At 44.5% G+C, this 24,538-nt stretch overlaps 1 protein-coding gene across 1 annotated transcript in view; it reads right to left on the bottom strand.

Moving 5' to 3' along the window:
- DOCK2 (dedicator of cytokinesis 2) overlaps positions 1 to 24,538 on the bottom strand; it is a 417,766-nt gene that overhangs the window by 332,804 nt on the left and 60,424 nt on the right. Inside the window, exons 15-22 of the mRNA XM_068534609.1 lie at positions 21,105 to 21,203; positions 19,004 to 19,076; positions 18,788 to 18,891; positions 16,837 to 17,020; positions 16,579 to 16,676; positions 14,808 to 14,897; positions 13,662 to 13,762; positions 12,711 to 12,845 (exon numbers count right to left, since the gene is read on the bottom strand). Coding sequence (XP_068390710.1) covers positions 12,711 to 12,845; positions 13,662 to 13,762; positions 14,808 to 14,897; positions 16,579 to 16,676; positions 16,837 to 17,020; positions 18,788 to 18,891; positions 19,004 to 19,076; positions 21,105 to 21,203 — 884 coding nt within the window. The remainder of the gene's footprint in view (positions 1 to 12,710; positions 12,846 to 13,661; positions 13,763 to 14,807; positions 14,898 to 16,578; positions 16,677 to 16,836; positions 17,021 to 18,787; positions 18,892 to 19,003; positions 19,077 to 21,104; positions 21,204 to 24,538) is intronic.

Raw genomic sequence — 24,538 nt, 5'->3', positions numbered from 1 at the left:
TGGTGGCGCAGTGGTTAAGAATCCGCCTGCCAATGCAGGGCACACGGGTTTGAGCCCTGGTCCGGGAGGATCCCACATGCCACGGAGCAACTAAGCCCGTGGGCCACAACTACTGAGCCTGCGCTCTAGAGCCCATGAGCCACAACTACTGAGCCCTCGTGCCACAACTACTGAAGCCCATGCGCCTAGAGCCTGTGCTCTGCAACAAGAGAAGCCACTGCAATGAGAAGCCCACGCACCGCAACGAAGAGAAGCCCCCACTCACCGCAACTAGAGAAAGCCTGAGCGTAGCAACAAAGACCCAAAGCAGCCAAAAATAATTAATTAATTAATTAAACGTCACTTCGTCAGAATCCTCACAATAACACTGTGAAGTAATCCCAACTTTAGACGAGAAAACTGAGGCACAGAGGTTAGGTCACTTGCCCACAATTATACAGGTAGTTACTGGGATTATTCACCGCTGTACTGGACAACCTATCTCAACTACTTGCTTAATTCCCTTACAGGCATTTATCATGGTTTGCAACGACTTGGTGTATTTGTTTATTTTATTTGATTTCCCCCGCAGTATTATATAAGGGAATCATGAGGGCAGGGCTACATCTGCCTTGTTCACTGCAGTATCCTAGCATAGAACTTCCAAATAGTAAGACTCAAAAATGTTTACTGAATGAATGAATGAACAAACGAATCGAACTGAACTCATATGTCTTTGCGACTACATTAGGAGAGTAAATCTGAGATACAGAGGAGCTAGTTTGGAGATCTGAAGGACAGTGACTGTGTGTGCCCCGTAACTAAGTCCTTTTTAATTTTCCATCCACCCCAAAGACACAATAAGAAACAAGCCCAACAACTGAGTAACGCATTATTAATACTTCCTAATAAGGAAACAAATTCTGCTTCAGGGTGATGCCTGCCTCAAGTGCATCTGAAGTGGATCACAAAGTACATCTAGTCATCCTGATTCAGTTCAGCATCCCTGACCATTAGGTTAGCTTGGTGAATTCCACCCCTCTGGCAAACTAGACCCTTTATTATCCTGCATGTCCATATTAAGTTACAGGGGATTTGCAAACAGGTATCCTAAAATCTACCTATTTATTCAGTAAACTGATCTCCCACCCAAGTCATTCTCTGAGGAATTGTCAGCCTAGGCATTTGACAGAAAGTTATTTTTGTGCAAAGGCAAAGATTCTACCAGCAAGCTAGCCCCAGACTTCTAACAAGGAGTTAACAAGGAAAGGAAATCGGCTACTGCTTCAACCTGAAAGAATGAATATCTTGTGTCCTCCGTGGCTTTTCCCTTAACTATCTATAGCATCTTGTTCTGCAAAATTAAGCCATTTAAAGGGACAATGGAAGCAAACAAGACCAGCATTTTACACTTTGCTGTAAGCAGAGTATGAGATTGGTAAGAAATAGGAAACAACTGGCTCAGCTTCTGAGGGATGGTGGGGGGTAAGCCAGTCTTGGATTATACCCCGGCAAAGAACAATCCACAATGTAAGCATTTCATGTGCATATGATGGGAAATCAATCATCAAAGCCTGATCCCTCTGCCCCCGGATGGCCTGCTGTTTGGATACTAGGAAAGATGCTGAACTCTGGGAAAGGGTTGGCTGATTCACCAAAGATCTAATTGTGAAATATCCTGCTCCTGATCAGTTTTCAGTTCCCAGGACCTCACTGCAACAGTGAATACTGCTGACATTCCCTCTCGGAAATGCTCCCCTTCCTGGGTCCTGTAATGCCAGTCCTTCCTGCTTCCTCTCCTATATCTCCAATCCTCCCTCCCTGGGACTCTACCCTCATCCATCCCTCCAACATGCGAACCTCCTGCATTCCATTCTGAGTTTTATAGCACTGCTCACCTTGTGCTACCGCTTCAAATACATCCTCTTTCTACCAAAGGAGATCAATTTCTACCAAAGCCATATCTCCATTCTCCACTCCCCTGAACTCCGAATCTGTATCCAACCGCCTGCTGTGCATTTCCATCCGGCTACGCCAGTAAACACCTGCAGCATCACGTGTCGCAAACACATCGTCTCCCCCCCCCCCCCAAAACCTGCTCCTCCCCTCACTCATCATGCTGATGAGCAATACCTGATAAAAGTGGACCACCAAGTTCAGGGTCAGATCAGCCAACTGGCCCCCTCCATCAATTCCACTCCCACATTCAATTAGTTTGGGCAATCCTGCCATCTATAAACCCTCAGCTTCTTACTTTCCTTCTTCTCCAGCCCCACCGTGACTACCTCAGTTCAAGTCCTCCTGCCTGGATTACTGCAGTAGCTTCGTTATTGATCTCCTGCCTCCCCTCCTCCGTCTCCCACATACTAACCTTACTTCTGCACTAATCATTCTAAAACATGAATCTAATCACGTTAATCCCCTGCTTTAGAACTTCAATGGCTCCCCACTGCCAAAAGAAGGGGTTTCCAAAACTGCTCCTATGAGAAAAAAAAAATTTTAAGTATGATTCTCAACAGACGCTTATTTATATATAAATTAGATCCATGTACTATTCTAAGTCAAATGTTTATAAAGTTTAGTTTCTTCATCTTAGGACAAAACGAAGAAATTTTAATATTTTTGTCTGATCCCAGTAGATTAGTTTCTACCTCTGCTGGGGTATTCACTCTGTGCTCTGAGGATGGAGGGTAGCATCTATGCCAATGTCCCCCAGCACAGAGGATGACGTCAAACTCCTTGGTCTGGCCTTCAAGGTGTTTCACAATCTAGCTCCAACTCCCCTCTTCAAACACCTCGTCACTCCTCCAACCACCACAGCTGCACCCACTAGCGACTGTTCCATAAAAGTGCCATTCATGGGCAAGCACAAGACAGCACAAAGAGCTGAGACTTTGATGTCAGATCCCTCCCTGCCAACATCTAACTGTGTGACCTAAAGTCACTTTCTGCACCTCTCTGGGTCTCAATTTCCCCTTCTGTAAAGTGAACATAAAATGAATATAATAATACCTATACTTTGCAGGGCTGTCGTGAGTATTAAGCGAGGTAGAGCAAAAAGTGAAACAGGGCGCCACGCAAAGAGAAGAGGCTTTTATAAATGGTACCTCAGAGTAAGTTCTATATCATATGTTGTCCCCTCTACTTGGAATCCCCGGTTCTCTTTTCTTCCGTGGCCAGGCTTCTTAAATACCTTTCAATGTCTAGTGTAAAAGATCACCTCCTCTGAGAAGAATGACTGATCCTCCCGAGGCGAGTCTGTCATTCAAACCTGTCTGCCCCCGGGAACCATCTGTAAGCCTCCACTGAGTCATATCACTGATCACTGCTTATCCCAGGCATGCTGGCATTTGACTGCTGGCATGCGTGTCTTTCTTGCCCACTAAACTGCCACTGCTTGAGGAAGTCTGACATTAATTTCAGAGTTCCCAGCACTTAACAAAGTCCCTAGCACATAACAGGTGCTCAATAATAGTTTATCAGTATTTCCATATGCAAAGGGGAAAGAGGACTGTTTAAAAGTGCACGTATATGCACAATTTCACGTTATAATAAGGACAACTTACTTAATGATTTACAAAGTGCTTTCACATATGTTTGTAAGAAACAGGTTGTTACCTCCCCCTCTGCCCTGTAGCAACTCATAAAATAGATAATAACTTAGAGAAAAGTGACTGTTTGACTATATCCCTTTGATGAGTTTTCTCTTCCATCCTGATCTGATGCCAAGTTAATGTTATCATAAAATAATTCCATTAAGTGCAATTGTGCAGTTTACTGAGCCATTACTGTCATCAAAAAGTGAAATTACATTCAAAGCCGGAAACAGAGGCTTACCCAGGAATAAATGTCATTAACATGGGAAACAAATTACATCCAGGAGAAACAGAAATAGCAATATGACCGGAATTCCAACCCATCCTCAGCATAAACAGATGATTACATTTTCATATTTATTCATACGTGAACAGTGAAAACAAATCACACTGGCAAGTACCTTCGAGTTAAATTCATATTTGTTCAAAAGGGCGGAGGCTTATGTACTCTCTCTGACTGCGGGCCACACTGGGCATGCCTGAGCTTTATGCAGACAACCTTGCTGCCTAACATAGGCATAACCTGCAGGATAAACTAGTATATAATATTTACATAAGAAGAAATTGAACTGGTGGAAAGATGAGGTGGAGGCCAGGGGAGGGAGGGCAGGATGGGGAGAATAAAGCAAGACGCAAAATAAAAAGGCAAAAGCGAGCATCAGAGAGCATCAAATCATCTGATGCTGAAGGCAATTAGAGAAAGGGCAATGATGTCTGGCCCTGGGTGACCAGAGCCAGACTGGGGGTGTCTGCTGGAGGCGACAACCGCGGTCCTTGGAGCCTGTGTTAATGGAGTGGCAGCCCCAGTGCAGGCGGATGACACTGTGCACGCGTGGCCAGCCTTCCCAGGTCCCGGGTGAGGGCGGGGGAGCAGGAGGACCCCTGGAGATGCTGCTGCTCCCACTAGGATACCGAGTGCCTCCCTTTTTCCCCGACCAGTGACTTGTTTCCAAGGGGTGTGAGCTCACCTGGACCGGCCCCACGCCAGCTTGTCTTTGTTCATTTCTTGGGAGGATATGAGGACAGAGTCACTGTTGCCGGGACAGCTTCGCCACGCTGGCGAGGACGCCCTTCCTGGCAACTCCTGCTCCAAGTCATCATTCTCTTCCCTGAAGTCCTACTGTGCTTCGGGATGGATGGCAGCACCTAAACCCACACAGCCTCGCACCTCTCAGCAGCCCCAGCAGCGCCCAGCAAGTGGACCCTTCCAGCTGGAGTTGCTCCCTCTCGGGACAGCCCCTCCTCTCGGCCAGCCAGGCTTCACGCTTGCACAGCCTGGAAAAAGGGCCAGTTCTCAAATCTGCTTAATCAGGTGAGGTAGAATGCGAAGCTTGCTCTACTGGGTCTTAGCTGCGTGACCTTTGAGCTTGAATTGAAGCCTCAGCCTCCTCATTTGTGAAAGGGGGATAGAAGTGCTGTCCCACTGCTTACTGAAGGAGCGCCTACTGTGTGCTGGGTGCTGTCCTCAGCACTTGGAATGCAGCACGAAATAGTCAAAGACTCCTGTCCTCGTGGAGCTGACATTCTAGCAGGGAGAGCGCTAGAATGTCATAACTTATTATTGTATGTTAACATGTGGTTAGTTCCATGGGGAGGAAAAATGACAGAAAGCAGAGTGAACGGGAGGGCAATCAGAAGTGCCAGGGGCCAGGTGACAGGCCCAGGCTGCTCTCTGGGAAAGGCTGGATGCTGCCTTAGGCCCCCTTCCAGCCCCTCCTCCCCGACTCACGCACACAGGCACCTACCACACCCTGGTCGGCTTGTTCCTCACCACATACAGGGAGGGGGAGACCAACCCCTTAGGGTCTTTTGAAATACGAAGAAAAATGTGTGATCAGGAGCATGACTCCTGTGCTGGGCTCTTGGGCCCACTTCAGTCTGTCTGTCTCAAATCTAGGTATTTTTGCTTCAACTTTATTTTAAGAAAACGAAACAAAAATCTGCACTAATTTACCTGGTTTCATAGGAAAACTTTTTTTTATTTTTTTACATTTTTTGGTGTCCGTTTGTATTAAATAATTTGCTACATTTGTAAAATGTAAGAGGTATACAGAATATACGTATATTTCTAACATAAAAAACGTAATTTTTTTCTTCTCAAGATTTTTTCTTAAGAGGAGAGAAAGATATTTTTTCAGGAAAAACAAACTTTAAAATAAAAGAAGAGGAGAATAAAATCTACTTCTCCCCTTTCCCCAACCTCTGTCTACCCCTCCTTCCCAGGAACAAATCAAAAGGTGGATCGTCTTGTAAAGAACGTAAACTTTCAGTCCAGAATGATGTCTTTTTCTCAATGCAGTGAGCTGTAGATTCTCTAGTTTGACCCCTGGGGGTGGGAAGGGGGGCACTGAGGCAACATGGAGACGAGCTCGGGGGGGAGCAGGGTAATGAATTTGCTTTCTTTAGTGAAGGAGGAATACAATCAAGCATCTTGTATTCAGAATGTTGTGCAATATTTTGGAATGGAACATTGGTGTGTTTAGAGATTTAGTTTGAAAACAAAACAAAAAGATTGATCAAATCTGTACAGTTTATATTGTTCCAGATTTTTTTAAGTTTGTATTAAAAGCATGATATAGAATAACAAAAAAACAAACCAAAAAAAGAAGTGCCAGGGGCAGGGGTTGCCACTGTACATAAGGGAATGAAGGAGAAGTCTGAATAAAGCTGTAAAAGAGGCAAGTGGGTGAGCAAGCAGTTGTCTGGGAAAGGGTGCGAAGGCCCTGCATTGGGAACTTGAGTCACAGCAAGGAGGCCTGTGAGGCCAGCACAGAGTGAGAGAGGCGTAGGAGGAGGTGAAGTCAGGAGATGAGGTTCTCCACCGCATTTCTGTGAAGGCTGATGGAGATCATGAGTGAAACGCACTTAGCAGGACATCATAACCGTGGGCACTCGCTATGTGACAGGCACTGTGCCACATGCCTGATGTCCATTAGCTCAGTGAGTCTGCACAACCACCCTGCAAGGGTTGTTCCGTACTTGCCTGTTTTACACACAAGGAAACTGAGCTTTGGGCAGATTATTTAATCTGCCCAAGGTCATAAACCTTCATAACTGGTAGTGATAGGATTCAAAGGCAGAATTCAAACCCAAGTAGCCTAGCTCCAGAGACAGTGCCTTTACCCCCTGAGCTGACTGACTCGCAAGCAAAAGATGTGGATGAGCGTGGTGAAGGAGAAGCGTGTGACGGCAGAGCAGCCCCAGGAGAGGGATAACGTGGAGAAGGAGGGGAAAGCAAGAACTAAGCAGGTCTGTAACAAGAGCAGAAGGCCTGAGGCCAAAGAAAAGACAGGCAGAGCAAGCAGGGAACAGAGGGAGAGCTGGGTACACAGCTGCTTGGGCCACAGGGGCCTGACCACACACACAGGGGAAGTGGGAGCCACAGACAAAAGCAGGGCCCATGCAGTGGGCCAGCAGCAGACCCAGGTGAATTCATGGAGCCATAAAAATTCCCTACATTGAGATCCTCTAAATGCACAGACACCTGGGTAAAGGTGTCCCGTCCTCCTAAAAAATAGAGAGCAAGAAATGTTTTGTATAGCATGAACAGTAAGCTAGACTGTGAGCATGAATCAAGACACTAAAATTTTCTCTTTCTAACCTGAGTTTTTGAAACAAGTACCCTTTCTGTCTCTCCTAGGTGAAAACATAACAGCTAACAGATTTATTTTGCTCACGCAATAAATATCAGACACTACATGGAAACTTTGTACATATAATCTCATTTCATCATCAAAACACTAAAAGCTGGTTTATCCTCATTCATGGGTGGGGAAACTGAGGCTCAGAGAGGTTAAGTCACTAAGCCAGGTGCTCACGGGGACAGGAAGTGTCCAGTGTGAGCACTGACCATCACTGAGCCAACACTGTCCAGTACAGCGTGAACATAACCATGTCCCACACTATCCCCTATACTCCAGCCTACGGCAGCACCAAGATTTACAAGGAACACAGACAAGCAGGAGCAAACGCTATCATTGCGGAACAGAGCTCTGGATCTTCTCTCATTCGGTAAGTCATCCTTACAGAAGCTCTGCAGTCTCATTACTATGTGCCTGGCCAGCAGGAAGGGGAGCTCTTCCTGGAGTGTCCACCACGTGGATCAGGGAAGCATGGACTACCACAGACTCTGAGTAATTCCACAGGCTGAGAAATCCTGGGGACCAGCTCAGCTGGTTGTCTGAGGTTCAGGATAAAAGGCACTGCAAGGGGGTTTGTAAAGAAACTCAATGCCTACAACATAATCACTTCGGCTCCTTCTCAATGTTCCTCACTATGCTCTATACCTCCCAGGGGCTCAGTCAATCTAGAAAAGCCCAGTGGATACTGGTCATATTTATGGCCACTCAGCATCTTTTGGACTCACTTCCTACAATTTAGAATTCCCCATATTTTGAAGCCTGCCTCCCTATGACAGAAGCTCAAACCTGCTCTGCCAGCTTCCATTGCAACTATGGCACAGGCATGTGCCCAGAGACACCTGTCCAGACTTTGACTCAGGAGCTACTGACATAAGAAGAGGGGACAGGAAAATCATTTTCTTTGGCTATGTGACAGAAATGAATAATCCTTACAAAAATTCCAATCCCGTACAAAATAAATGCACAGAAATCTCTTGAATTTCTATACACTAATGACGAAAAATCTGAAAGAGAAATTAAGGAAACAGTCCCATTTACCACTGTAACAAAAAGAATAAAATACCTAGGAATAAACTGACCTAAGGAGACAAAAGACCTGTGTGCAGAAAATTATAAGACCCTGATGAAAGAAATTAAAGGTGATACAAACAGATGGAGAGATATACCATGTTCTTGGATTGGAAGAATCAACATTGTGAAAATGACTATACTACCCAAAGCAATCTACAGATTCAATGCAATCGCTATCAAACAACCAATGGCATTTTTCACAGAACTAGAACAAAAAATTTCACAATTTGTATGGAAACACAAAAAACCCTGAAGAGCCAAAGCAATCTTGAAAAAGAAAAACGGAGCTGGAAGAATCCGGCTCCCTGGCTTCAAACTATACTACAAAGCTACAGTAATCAAGACAGCATGGTACTGGCACAAAAACAGAAATATAGATCAATGGAACAGGATAGAAAGCCCAGAGATAAACCCACGCACATATGGTCACCTTATCTTTGATGAAGGAGGCAAGAGTATACAGTGGAGAAAAGACAGTCTCTTCAATAAGTGGTGCTGGGAAAACTGGACAGCTACATGGAAAAGAATGAAATTAGAACGCTCCCTAACACCATACACACAAAAAAACTCAAGATGGATTAAAGACCTAAATGTAAGGCCAGACACTATCAAACTCTTAGGGGAAAACACAGGCAGAGCACTCTATGACATAAATCACAGCAGGATCCTTTTTGACCCACCTCCTAGAGAAAGGGAAATAAAAACAAAAATAAACAAATGGGACCTAATGAAACTTAAAAGCTTTTGCACAGCAAAGGAAACCATAAACAAGATGAAAAGACAACCCTCAGAATGGGAGAAAATATTTGCAAATGAAGCAACTGACAAAGGAATAATCTCCAAAATTTACAAGCAGCTCATGCAGCTCAATATCAAAAAAATCAAACAACCCAATCCAAAAATGGGCAGAAGACCTAAATAGGCATTTCTCCAAAGAAGATATACAGATTGCCAACAAACACATGAAAGGATGTTCACCATCACTAATCATTAGAGAAATGCAAATCAAAACTACAATGAGGTATCACCTCACACCGGTGAGAATGGGCATCATCAGAAAAACCCAGAAACAATAAATGCTGGAGAGGGTGTGGAGAAAAGGGAACCCTCTTGCACTGTTGGTGGGAACGTAAATTGATACAGCCACTATGGAGAAAAGTATGGAGGTTCCTTAAAAAACTAAAAATAGAACTACCATATGACCCAGCAATCCCACTACCGGGCAGATACCCTGAGAAAACCATAATTCAAAAAGAGTCATGTACCACAACGTTCATTGCAGCCCTATTTACAGTAGCCAGGACATGGAAGCAACCTAAGTGTCCATCAACAGATGAATGGATAAAAAGATGTGGCACAGATATACAATGGAATATTACTCAGCCATAAAAAGAAACAAAATTGAGTTATTTGTAGTGAGGTGGATGGACCTAGAGTCTGTCAGACAGAGTGAAGTAAGTCAGAAAGAGAAAAACAAATACCGTATGCTAACACATATATATGGAATCTAAAGGGGAAAAAAATGGTTCTGAAGAACCTAGGGGCAGAACAGGAATAAAAACACAGACGTAGAGAATGGACTTGAGGACACAGGGATGGGGAAGGGTAAGCTGGGGCAAAGTGAGAGAGTGGTATGGACATATATACACTACCAAATGTAAAACAGATAGCTAGTGGGAAGCAGCCGCATAGCACAGGGAGATCAGCTCGGTGCTCTGTGACCACCTAGAGGGGTGGGATAGGGAGGGAGGGAGGGAGACGCAAGAGGGAGGGGATATGGGGATACATGTATACGTAGAGCTGATTCACTTTGTTATATAGCAGAAACTAGCACACCATTGTAAAGCAATCATACTCCAATAAAGATGTTAAAGAAAAAAAAGTTCCAATCCTTCTCAACAAGTTTTCTTCCTCTCTTACCCGACTGCATCCTGCGTATTGATACAGGAAAATCCCTAGCGCTTGGAAATGCTCATGTGCAGCATGCACAAAGAAAAAATGGCAGGGAACAATTAATGGGAGCTGGATCAGCTGTCACTATGCACACGAGGAAAGACAAAGGAATAACAGGAAATGGAAACGCAATACCAGACACAACAAGCTCCCAAAGCAATAATTATATTACAATTTCCCACCAGCTGGCTTAGAAATCTCAAAGCACTGAAACGTCCATCTTCCATTCCCAAGTAAAATGCCCTTCTAGCTTGGGGAAATACTACCATCACTTCCCAATGTCCCTGAGGCTCCACTGAAGAGAACCCATTGTGAAAGATTCTAGAATGAACAAGACCTACTACCTTCCCTCGGCATGAGGTCCCAGACACTCCTTGCAGGTCAGCCTATATTTCTGATCATGAGAAAGGATTCAAGGTTATGTCTGGATTACCTTCGAGACATCTCCTCTGACCAAATGGCTTCTCCTAGCCCCCAGAATGCACTTCATCCAACAAGCGCTCTTGAGTGTCAGTGACGTTCTATATATGCTATGCTGAGGGTACATAAGAGAATAACAGATTATCCTACTCCTTAAGAAGCCAGACCTCACTTAGAGTTCCAGCAGCACTGAATGAAGAGCTGGGGGCTCTGCAAGATGACATGCCTTCAGGTAGAAAAGAAGAAAGCAAATGTACAAATGCTCTTTGTCCCAGTGGAGGAAAGAGACGAAGACTAAGAGAGGTAAGACAAGGAGGAAGGAAGGAAGGAAGGAAAGGAAGAGAGGGAGGGAGGGAGGAAGGAAAGAAATAAGGAATGGGGGGAGGGAGGGAAGAGAAATAAATTAAAAGGGCAAATTGAGGCATAAGATATGATACATGGAAAAGATATGTTCTTGTAGATCTGAAGTTCTCGCTTGGAGATGGGATAGGATATCATTGCCTAATCTGGAATTACAACGTTTGAATCCTTGAACCTCTCCAAGAGTTCAACTCTTAGGAAGACCCATAATTGTCTCTTACTGGTTTTCAAATAATTCACAGATTCTTTCAAGTTCAAGAATACTCCTAAGACTTCAATACACAGTCTCTGCCTTGACTATCTGACAAAACAGAGGAATCGAAACAGATATTTCACTTGTAGAATAGCCTAAGTGACATATGTTTTGTGACATGGTTCAAGACACTCATCTCTTTCTATTCATCAACTGAAATATCAAAGAATTCTCCTACAAAGGAGAATCTCAAATCATTACCCATTTCAGCTGCCTTTGAGTATGAAGCTTTCATAACTCATCCAATGTCTTGATCAGAATGATGATTTACGGACTTCTACTTTTTTTTTTTTTTGAGAAACCATCCCTTCAAGTAAACAAGTTCATACCGTTAAGTTGCTGACCTGACCCATGGCTCCAGCGGTGAACATGTGACCGTAAGTACACAATCTGCATATTCATTCTCCTGGTCACACTGTTTAAGACCTTAGCACATGACCCAAGGTAGTTCTTGGCATAGGATTTTGGTCGAACAACAGGGAACCTAGAGTTGCTTAAGCTAGTAGAATATGAATCTGAGTTTCCCAGTGGCTTCCCCGTTGGAAAACTTGCCTCAGAAGGCAGCCAACAAAAGGAAAGCAGAGCCAAGATCTAGAGAGACAGAGACTATCCGAATGACACTAAGCATCTGGATCCAGCCGTACCGAAGGCCAACTACCCCAAGATTTTTCAATAATGAGAAATAAAATAAAGTCCTATTTCCCCCTGAGTCAGCTTGAGTTGCACGCTCTTCCTTTGCACCGATAAGAATCCGGACAATACATTTCCTGTATGCTTCTTCTTATTTCCCATCACACACAACCAACCTGGTCACACACACAACCAATTCCCTGCCTAACTTTGCCTTGTAGCCAGGAGACACATAAATTGTTATTTTGCAGGTTGCATTGGAATGACTCCACCTCTAAAGCCTTTTAAACGGGTATCTAACCTCTGTGATGCTGACCATCGAATATCAAATCTCGTAGGTGCTCTAACATGTCAGCTCACTTTTTTGGCCACTAGGATTTCACGGACAGGCGGATCAGCTGCAAATATCCGCTCATCTGTCATGTGCATCCTCCTAGAGCCAAATAAATGTCAAATTCTCTGAGTTCTGCTTCCCCATCCCCATGGAATATAGATTCCTGGAAGGTTTTCACCATATCTCAAATCAAGTGAAGAATGTTAGATGAAATGCAGAAGAGCCTCAAATCACAAATCATAGTCACTGGAGGAGACATAACTCTTCAACATATGAAGATTCCTTCTTTTTTTCCCCAAATGAACTTGGAACAATTATTACCTATTCATAACTCTCTAAGTTGGATTTTTAAGCTGTTTTTGATCAGCAGCTGGTTGTAATTTTGTAAAAGAGTTTCTCCAATGGCACAAATACTGCTGTACCCCAGAGGAATTGCAGAGCTAATCAATCACTCTTACATAACTAGTACTCACTGTGAAAATAATGTCCTTGACCGAACAATGAACTTGAACACATATTCCAAAGCTTTCAGCGTTCTTAAAATTGGCTCACATTGCTCTCCTCTGCTGGAGGTATCCAAGTAAGTCTTCAGCACCATCATCAATTTCCTGAATAAGGGATTATATTTTCAAAATACATCTCTTTTCAGCCCACAGCATGGTAATTAATTTGTTTACTAAATTATAAGGCATTCAATCAAAGGTTAGAGGTGATGGTATAGCCAAGCTCACTTACTCATTTATACCATAAAAATAACTCTGCTTAAAAATATATGTTTAATACAGGGAGTGAATAAGTATTTCCTGTCCATAAAAAGCCAGCAAAGGAAAAGTAGTGAGGAAAAAATCTTTTGACTGGGAAAACTAGTCCCAATGAGGATGTGAGGGGGGGATGATGTGGTGACAATGTTCTTTTCAGCTTTTTCTTCCCACAGAAAATGCTCTTGTGATATCATGGAACTCCGTTGCCTGGAAACTTACCATGTTTCTTTATTACCAGCAGGGTAGACTTTGAACTACTTGGCCTGCTTTTCCAGGTCCCTTCACAAACAGGCCTCCACCAAGTTTTCCAGCATCATCTCTGATCTCTAACCCTCAAGCTGTACTGAGCTACTTGTCATATGCACTTCCTTCTCTCTAGCCTTTGAATCCCAGTGTGTTATCACAAGTAGCTGTTCAATAAATGATAGCTGACTGACTAAATGAATGAACGAACGAGCAAACACTTCCATGTACTTCTGCCACCATAAAATATTCATACCAACCTATGAGTTTGCATATTTTTATTTAATCCAAATAACACAGCCAGATTGGGTTTTGTCAAAAAAGGTAGAAATCACACAGGCTGGTGACAAAAAGAAACTACTCAAGTTTTTGTGACCTAGGCATCCTGGCAGGGCAAGTAGGAAGTACACAGTTACTTACTTGTAAGCTAGGGTAGCACTGAAATGCTGTTGAATGTAAGCCTCCAGAACGGTGTTGAAATGCTGGAATTTCCGGTCAGCAATGAGTCCTATTATGTAGATCTTGAGGAAGAAGCAAGGAATCAGTGTTTTGTGGGCAGACCCAGGACAGGAAGCTGTATTCACGTGGCATAACTGAATCCCTATCAAATTCTTTTGCCCAGGAATTAGGTCACTAATATAGCTTCAGTCCTTTTCGTTAAGGTAGTACCTCTACTCAAAAGTATTTCATGAAGTATGCTACCGGGTTTCACGGTCAGATAAGCTTGAGAAATCTCAAGTTATCAACCTTAGACTGCCTTCTTTATTGCAGGCCTTACAGAGTCTTCCATATGCTTATGTGCACTGTAAATCTCCAAGAGAGTCATGCAATGGTCAGCACTTCCCTAAGTTCTTTAATCAAAGGATCTTTTTGTCAGGAAGCATATTTCCTTAGACACAGCTTTCTAGGAGGCCCTAGTGGGAAGCACTGGATTAAGTCACAGTTGTCTCCAAGTAAGCTCTTTAAAAATGTAAATGTCACTGACACAAAGGGTTGACACATTCATACTTTATTGGTCACTGATACCTTAATGCAGATTTTTTTTTATGTTTATTTTGACATGACATTGAGAAGATGTGAGCTGGGACCACAAGAGGAAGAACAGACCATTTTGAAAGGTGGAAAGGAGACAGATCTGGCTGGTGTACCACCCACTCTAAAATGTTCTGGGTGGGCAGGAGGAGTGTAACAACCGCTGAGTTGGAGACTGAGCAGGAAGAAGGTAAACATTTTGGGTGCTTTACAACCTGGCCAAGGACTCACTCCCCGCATTCATGGAAAGCCAAAGCGACTATTCACGGTATCCAGCTTCATGTACTTTCAACCAGGGCCAATCCACCATCAGCACTTAAACACTCCCCTTTTAATCACCCTGCCCATGCTTTCAAATGAACTCGAAGCAAACGAAGGGCAACAGCAACTTGTTCATTGGTCTGGTTGCCAAATGTTACAATGCCTCCAAAAAATTCATGAAAAGGGCCATGTGGGCCGTAAGTTCTCTGTGTTCTCACGGTGAGACACACGTTAATGCCTAATGTCACTAAACACCGGCCCCCTCTCTCTTACCAAAGCATCAAAGACGAGGATGTCATACTCATTACTTTGAGAATGTTCCATCATGATGTTGAAGAGGGCATCCAGAGTATCCTGGAGAAACTGGGCAAAATAATGAAGGTCTTGTAAGAAAGAGTGTAGGTGACCCAGCAGTCCCACTCATCAGTGTTTACCCAAGAGAATGAGGGCACACATCCACCATGTGCCATGTTCAGGAGGGCCAGGTACTTTACTCACAAGAGCCAGAACTTGGAGCAACCCAGTTGTCCATCTTCAGCAGAGTGGATAAGTATAGGGTGGCATTTCCACATTATAGAATACTCCACAGCAATAAAAAAAGAGCAAACTACTTCAACGTGGAATGATGAATATAACTCTTGTGAGCATTGTGCAGGGTAAGATAAGTCAGACTCAGAAATGTTCATTCATTATCACTCTCTTTTTTATGAAATTCAAAAACAGGCAAAAACCCCATCTATAATGATGGTAGTCAGCTTAGTGGTTACCCCCGAATAGGTTACTGACGGAGAAGGGGTAAGAGGGAACCTACTGCAATGCTAAAAATGTTCTGTACCTTGACCTAGGTGGTGGGTACACAGTTGTGTACATGTGTAAAAATACACTGAACTGTACTCTTAAGATAAGTGCTCCGTACATATGTTACTGTATGTAGAGTATACATCAATAATAATTTTTTTCTAAAAAAAAGAAAAAAAAGAATGCAAAAGGGAGACAACAGAATTCCCTTTCAGATGACTTTTCCTGGCTGCCAAAGGTGACAGGCCTTATAAAAGGATGTCTGGGGAATTTCCCTGCCATTGTTGAACCAGGTAGGTGGGTCAACAGTGCACAGTTAAAGCACTGATCTGGAAATTCCACCATTGTTTCTCCATGTATGGGCAATTAACTAAAATTTGATACCCCTCCCTCCTAAGAGATGGGTCAATATTTCCTATAGTCGAAACACAGAGCTACTACATAAAGATGTTCAGTCTCAGAGTTTCTAGCTGTACCAGGTTCCCAATGGAACCAAGATCACCAGGACATCTGGGAAACAGTTGTCCCAATTCATCGTGCTGGAGAGACAGTTGCTTTCATTAGATCTGCACTTCAGACACTATATTCTCCACCACCATGTGGACACAGCAATACGTCTGACGTTTGCATTGTTTTCTGCTTGTTTCACCTAAAATGTGAGCGCTGATGTCTTTCCTTTTCTCATGTTTAATACATAACGTTCTCAAAGCAGCAGAAACCAAGAATACTTTTTATTTCTAATAGCAACATGTAGATAATACTAAGAGATCATACTACTATAGCAACTTACAACAACAAAAATAAATAATAGTTACTATTTGTTGAACTTTGTACATTTTCATATGCATTAGTTCAATTATTGTGCATTACGTGTAAGAGACTTGCTGAGTAATTTTTAAATATTTATCATCTTGAATGCTCACAACCCTGCAAAATATGTCATATTGATAATACTATCACATAAAGCTGGCAAGCAGTTGAACTGGGATCTACACCAAAGTTGATCTATTTCCAGAGACTGAGCACAACCACACTTTTCTCCTGCTCAAGATTCAGCATCACTGAACCACATCATCCCCCAGATTTACCAATAAAGGCTTCTAATGCCGACTTGGGACACTGTATCCCATTGTCAGGAGCAAAGTTGTCCTATCTCCCTCAGCACTTCATCTCTCCCCTGAAGCCACCCATGATTTAAAGCTCTGTCACTGGTGGATAAATACAGGCAAAATGAAGCCCCACTGACCTTTACTACTTCTTCTCCATCGACAATCTTCAATTTTTCTAAATTCTCCTGTAGCAGTTGTGGCTTCATACGCCACTTCAGCAAACCCAGCAAACCCACTAAAATAGAGTCCAGACAAGCAGAATTACTATTACTGGCCTAAACTGTCCATATCAGGACCTCCCCTGGCCTGCCCACACATACATACACACACACACACACACACACACACACACACACACACACACACACACACAGAGCTATCAATGTTTCCGATACCATTCTGGGTGAGCTTTGTGGAGCACACCAGCGTAGAAATGGAGAATACATCCCGGGAGCTGACAGAGAGCCCCCCGACACTGCTGGAGCTTCGACTCAAGGTAGCCCCCTTGTTTTCCACATGGTGTCGGTAAGAAGGAAGAGTCAGGTAAGCACTGGCGTCCTCCATCTTCTTGCTGTCGCCCTGGAAACAACACCTTGGTTACTTCCCCAAGCCAAGGGTATGCACCCAATGCTACACAGAGTTTGCAGTGGCCAGATTACACACTGTAGGTAGAGAGGATCAGAAACAGTGAGGGACATCATAAGAGGAGCAGTGAACACCAGCTAGTAAGGCAGGGCTCTTTTTCCACAAAATAGGCGAGAACCCAAGGTTACGTTAATGGGAAAGGGGTTGATCAACCACCTGAAGGCTCTGTGGACTTCATTAACGGCACAGAGGGAACTGAAGATTCCCAAACAGGATATTTTAATTCATTCTAAGTTTTATAAGATCTTAACACAAACAAGCCCACCAGCAGGATAAGGAATCAGCTTAAAGAAGAAGTTAACAGCAAAGGCACTAGATTCTGAAAGTGATGGTATTTAGACCCTGTTCTACCATTCACATGCCTGTGTCATTTTGGATACATTCCTTGGTCTCTCTGTGTCTCGTTCTTCTCATGATTAAACTGAGAATTAATCATATTACCTACTTCTAGAAATTTGGAGCAGACTAGATGGCATAATGCATATAGAACGCTCAGTAAAATGACAGACACGTAAGTCCCTTGGCATGCTGAAATGAATGACTAGAGGTAGGCATTACAGCCGTCAACATTTACTGAGCCCTTACTCTGCACTAGATGCTGCACTAAGTGCTTTATATGCCTTAGTTCATGTCATTTAAGCCTCACAACAGTCGTTACTGTTGTGGATACTGTTATCATCTCCAGTTTACAGATGAGGAAACTGAGGCTTAAGGAGGGTGACTAAATTGAAAACTGACTGCAACTGGGACTCTGCCCCCGATGAGTTCACAATCTTTTAAACCAATAACTACCTTGATGCGTCAAAAATGAGAAAACAGAGCCTGTACAGAAGGAAAAGGGGTGTTCTGGAAAAGCCAAAGAGACTCAGAGAAGAGTACCATGTTGTGAAGCTTTGATGAGGCTGTGTTTGCCATGCAGACCACAGGCAAAAGGGCAACTCCAACCTCCAATGCTGAGAAAGTCAAGGGCAAGGGTTTGATCCCTGTGCTGGCCACTGAGGCTTGCCCTGTTTCACAGCCATACCCTTTGCCTCCAGCCAGGGGCTAGCTAGAGACACGCCACTGTCACAGGAGTGGTTGTGGGAAAGCATGCATATAAGATCAGGAAAATACTTCCCCACTTCTAGAGAACAGTGCAAGTCTCATGACGTAAAAATAACAGCAGCTGCTATCTATACTCTTTTACATGGTCCTTTCGCGTGGCTCATCTTATGGTCATAAACATGGCCATCGCCACTTAAAGAAAAGGAAACTGAGACTCAGCAAGACATGTGAGATGACTCCAATTTAGTCAACAGCAGGATCGGGACCCTAAATTGTGATACTTTTTTCCATTAGCTACAGTGAGGAATCTCTCAAATATTTCTTGCTGGTCTTCTGTACATCCCACAGGTGTCTTAACAAGAGTCAAAGCCCACTCTGTATGTAACGATAACCTTCCATTTACTGAGAATTCCATGTACCCATCAATGTCATGTTTACATGCACTGACTCATATAATCCTCACAATTACTCACTGAGGGCTCATAGATGAGGACACGGAGGCCCAGAGAAGTTAAGACTTTGTACAAGGCCTCACAGCTGGGAAGCCCCTATGTGTGTGACTCCGGGGTCCCTGCCCTTAATTACCAAGCCATCCTGCCATCTCCCCTTCACTTCCTGCATGCTCCCCACTGCAGAGTTAATCCCAGCTCATGGTACCTTTAGGACAACCAAGTCGTGGCATCCGTCATGCAGAGTGGTCCCATCTTCCTTCATCAACTTCACATAGGACATGGCAAAGTTCTTTTCTCCTTTATCCTTAGCTGAAAATAGCATTGTTGAGGTCAGGAAAAAAAATGATACTTGGGCCACGCAATGATCCCACCCCTCTCCCCTTAGGGGTTTTGCAGAGATGCCATTTGGTTGGGTACTCACATTCCAGGGATGACCGATGTCGAAACATGAATCGCAGGTGGATCCTCTGCATGTCTTCAATAGGGACGGCCACCTCAGTAGGCAGAAACCAGAGCTCAGGAGACAGTGAGTTGAAGGGCCCTCCCCACTCCACCCCGCCCCCCCCACAAAAGGCAGCCTGACCATTTAACTTCGAGTGCTGCGTGCTGATTTATTACCCAGCCATCAAGCCTGATGAACTGTAAATACATTACATAAGAACTGGCTATGAAGAGAAAATAAAGTACCAAATGTAATCCATTTGGCAAATTGCATTCCCAGCCAATGAAAAGAGATCTGTAAATTACAGTGAGGAAAAATGAATCTCCCCATATTGATATAAAAGTCACATAACTTTAGCGCAGGATTTAATGCACTGCAAACTGCACAGTGCACATTTTCCTTACACACTCCAGGAGTTTGGGCAGTTGCAGCAGGGCTTAGAAAATTAACAATGCCCATTAGGGGGCTTGCTGGGGGACTGTCATTTATGTAAATTAATAAAAATGCTTGAATCCAATCATATTCGGGAAAATCCTAGGCCTCATTCCCATCTTTGGTTGGACACATGTCCAGATGCTTTTTCCTCCAAGGACACTGGGCCAAGACAATCACCCCTTGGTCACCCAGTTTCACTGTCCAGTGAGTGGTCTGCTGTACCCTTGACTGAGGTGCTTTTCGCCTGTCTCTGGACTATCCCACCTCCCAAAGCCCCACAGCAATCCCTGTATTATACAATTCAGGCCCAGACAGAGAAGCTTAGCTACCTGTGAGAAAACCACTCAAATTTTCTGTGGATACTTTCTGCTCCAGAAAATGAAATTTGAGCCCAAAGAGGTCCATCACTTGTTTGTGTGTCTCAGAGCACAAGAACTGAGAGTCACATGGGCAGCTGTTGTCCAATTCATTCTTTCACTGCATATCGAATCAATACTATAAGCTACAATCATGTGAAGCACTGACCATGCTGACGTAAGGCAGAGTCCCACTCAAAGAGCTCGTGGCCCACACAGGGCAACACATAATTATCACCATGTGATGAGGGCTAGCAAAGAGATATAACTGGGGTACAAGAGAGCACAAAGAAGAGAAAACAACCTGGTCCAACAGCTCTCTGACCCCAAAGTTGGGCAGGTCATCACTTTTAAGAGAGTGAGTACAGGGAGACCCACTGAGGAAAACAGGACTATAGGTGACAAGGCAAGAACCACTGAGGTTTGAATAGCTACCTCTGAAAGGGAAGTCTTATGAATATCTTCAGTTTGGGTTCAGAGCACAGAGTGAGTAAAGACTGCTATTAAGGGCTTCCCTGGTGGCGCAGTGGTTGAGAATCTGCCTGCCAATGCAGGGGACACGGGTTCGAGCCCTGGTCTGGGAAGATCCCACATGCCGCGGAGCAACTGGGCCCGTGTGCCACAACTACTGAGCCTGCGCGTCTGGAGCCTGTGCTCCGCAACAAGAGAGGCCGCGATAGTGAAGGGGCCCGCGCACTGCGATGAAGAGTGGCCCCCACTCGCCGCAACTAGAGGAAGCCCTCGCACAGAATCGAAGACCCAACACAGCCAAAAATAAAAAAAAAAAATTAAAAAAAAAAAAAAGACTGCTATTGACTACAAGGCAGAGACATTTGAAGCTGTGATCAAGCTTCACTGGCCACTATATTAATTCCAAACTCCACTTCCAATGCATGATATTCCCTTCTGCTTTAGTGTGACAATCTGGTAATGCAAATATTTGTGGTTAATGCCACTACCATCTGAGGTACCCTCCCAACAGGGTATCTACCAGGCATTAAATAGCTTTTTATAGCCTCACATTTGCTCCCAAGCTCTGTCACTCCTCACTGCTGAGTCGAACGACACAACTTGATGGCTTGGGCACAGTCCACAAGATCATCTGACAATGCCATGGTGGCTTGCTGCTGGGCCGGTGAAGGGTGATCAAGAGAACCGGGCGTTCGCCCACTGGGCCACTATTTCCACTGCCTGACACACCACCAGAGACAGGCTAGGCTATTGTTTCAGATCTTAGGGAGTCTTAAGAGTCCCCCAACTATTATCATCATCATTATTATTATTATTACCTTGACTGTTTCCATCCACCGCGGCTGTTTGACTTGATAGTACACGACGGACCGATATTCATTCATAGGTTTGTCCCCAGCTCCCACGCAAATTGCATTCTGACCCAAGAAAAATGAAAAGAGAGAAGACACTATAGAGCTGCCATTTTCTATGCTTGGGCACATTTCGGTCCCGAGGCCAAGGCTGGCCACAGGGCCTGGGGTAACCCTGCCTTCTTTAAGCCTTCTGCCAAGTACCCTTCTACATTACGGATTTATACATGAATGTGCCCGGCCCTGGGAGTGACAGCTGCTTTACTATAGAAATTCTACTACTTGCATTCTGGAAACCACTGGAGCGCAGTAGCAGCTGACGTGGCTGCCCTATTGTCAATGGTAACCAGCCTTGGAGTTGCTGCGTGCTGCCAGTCTTATTAATTCTATTTGTTTCCTACATCTGAATTGCACAAAGTTACCAAACAGGCTCAGATCAGCCAAGCAGCAGCTCGTTCTGATGGATTTCTGATGCTAACACACCCAGGTGCCGGCGGGAGCTGGGCAAGGGGAGGGAGCTTGGGTTTCAGACAGACACATGGGCAGAGGTGGCTAAAGGAGCCCACAGTCGGGGAGCATCTTCCAGGTACCAGGCCCATGCTAAGCACTGGGATACGGGCACGAGACAGAGAGTAAACCTGACATGAGGGCTCACAGTGTGGTGTAGGAATCATCATATGAGCAGACAAATCACTAGGCAATGTGAAGTGATGACAGATGTATTGGTATCCACAGGGGCTTGGTTCCAGGGCCCTCCCTTCCACACCGATTTAAAAAAAAAAAAAATCCACAGATGCTCACGTCCCTTATATGAAACAGTGTAGTAGAGTCGAACTTCTGCATCTGCAGATGCAGAACCTGCAGGTACAGAGGGCTGACTGTATAATACTATGGAGCACAGAGAAAGGACCCTTCAGTGTCCCCTGAAGACTCAGGGAATATTTCCTGGAGGTGATGACAGTTGAAGATCTTGAAGAAAGGTTCCAAGTTGGCTTTGAGCAGAAACACAGGACGGACGTTCTGAGAGAGAGTGAGCACAGAGCAGGCATACCTACGTAGGATATTTATTCTTAAAAAGTCACCCTCAGAGTAACAAGGAATTACCTTGCAATAGAGTATGCCAACCCCTAATTCTGTCTCTGTGTTCATTCCTGTTGTTTGGCCCCAAAACAAGATCTAAGGTAGGGTCACTCAGAAGGGGCCTGAGTTCGGTTTTTATACCAGAACGAGAGATTTCAACCTCAAGTCTTCAGAGATCTAGGGACATGAGGATTGGTTTTGCAGCCCCAAGCCCCCAAACTACAAAACTGTGTGCCTCTGGGCACTTTTATGGTGAGAGAATCCACGACTCTCACTAGATTCCATCAGATTCTCCAGTGGATTCCCCACCAGGCTGAAGGACCAAAGCTGGCCACTCTGGGCCCCTGGGAAAGCAAGCTAAGCTGTGGGAAGGATAATTCTGTCCCTCTGTACTTCCGAGCTATAGGGAAAGAATGAGTTCAGTTTCAATACTGACTGATGCTACATGTGGCCAGATCAAACCCATTTGAAAATAAGGCTACAGCATCCTTTCAAAACTTATCTCTGAAAAAACAAGGACAACCAGGGAACTGCAAATGAGGCAAGACATACAACTCTCTTAATTTTCAATGGTATGGAGCCTTTCAGAACTTCTTGGGGTGCTAAACTAAAAACATGCTTCCAAAGTTGTCCTAACCATGTAGAGAGTGCTTTGTGTCCAGCATTATGCTAAGCCCTTTACACGAACTGCCTCACTTAATTCAATCCTCACAACCACCTCTGATGATTACCGTCATCAACCCCATTTCAAAACTGAGTAAACTGAGACCCTGAGAGGTTACGTCACTTGCCCCAAAAGGTACCAACACCAGGACTACATCTCAGACCCTCTCTTTGCCCAGTGTTCCCTCTGTAACAACCTAGATGCCTTCCAGCCTCCTAAGATTTATATCTAGTGACAATTATGGGCTTAGCATTTCTGTAGCTCAGCTGAATCCCACATAGCTTATAAAAACTGAAAATACACATGTATCTCTGGTGAAAGTAAAGCTTCTGTACAGCACGCAGCTGAATCCCACAAAACTATCTTGATGATGAAAATCTGATTGCCTAAAGCTGGAGAAAACAGTCTCAGTATTATTCTGAGAAAGATCTAAGACAGCTCCCTCCCTCTCAACACTTCAGTGATAAAACCGAATGTCGCTGGGTGTGTAGAAAGAGCATTGTGACCAGGGACAGGGCCGGTTTTCATGAAAATATAGATTTGTGCATGTCTCCATTGAACCTATTCAATAATCTTCCCCATTGCCCACCCCCATGGCTCCCCGTTAACAACGAGAGCCCCTAATTGGCTTCAGGTCAGTAGAAGGAAGCCTGGAAACTTTAATGCCGACTTGGCCTTGGTGGACACACTGCAGCAGGAGGAAAAATCAGGCTCCAAACACAGGTCTTGTTTACCTCGTAGGAATCACCTGAGGAATAAATGACACCGGCGGTGTGAACGCATTTCGAGCGCCAGAAAGTGCTCTAGGCTGACAAGGTCGGTCTTACCACGGGAAGATGCCAGTTAGCGTCCGCGAGGCAGTCACCAAGCCTGCAACGGCTCTACCTTTCTGGTAATAGAGAACTTCAATGAACACCTGTTACGTCAATTATCTCAGCTGGTATTCACAAGAGTAAAGTGCCACCGCTGGTCTCATTTTCAGACAGAGTCTCCTAGGTGTAGAGAGATTATGTAATTTGCTCCAGGTCATCCTGCTAATCCGGGCTGAGCTGGGCTTTCGGCCTGGATGCCTGGCCCCAGAGGTCATGTCTTAACCACTACACAGCACTGCTCCCCATGCCCTACCTCCAGCCCTGTAAACTGGCTGGTCTCAGAAGAGCAGAGGTTTCTCAGCCCGGCATCTGAGCATTTTTACTTCTTGAACTTGCTTTAGGAATCCACGCTGGATTGTCTGTTTGACCCCCTCAGATCCTTTCCAGGGCTTCAACCTGCAGTTGGTCTGCTTTTTTCTAAATGTTACCTCCTTCCTCTTGCTGAGTATTTACTACGTACCAGGTGCCTTACACCTACCATTCTGTATAAACAGCAATCCCACAAGGAAGAGATTATTATTCCTCTTGTACAGACATGTAAACTTGCCCAAGATCACACAGCTAATAGGAGGGGAGGGTGGGATTTGAACGCTGTCAGTTTGATCTCAGAGCCCAGCCTATTAGCTTCTCTGCTATGGGTCCTCCTGAGCAAGGTCGTTGAGACCCCAAAGTGAGCCAAGGACAAGTCTAACCTACTCTATCCTCTGACCCTGCTCTTCCTAGGAGCAGGAGGAGAAATCGATACCCCTAAAGGGGACTGTTCCCACCAACATCAAACAGGAACA

Source organism: Eschrichtius robustus, chromosome 2 (assembly GCF_028021215.1).
Source record: "Eschrichtius robustus isolate mEscRob2 chromosome 2, mEscRob2.pri, whole genome shotgun sequence".
Lineage (NCBI taxonomy): Eukaryota > Metazoa > Chordata > Mammalia > Artiodactyla > Eschrichtiidae > Eschrichtius > Eschrichtius robustus.
Note: the sequence above shows the minus strand (reverse complement) of the source record. Positions and strands in the feature narration are given on the sequence as shown.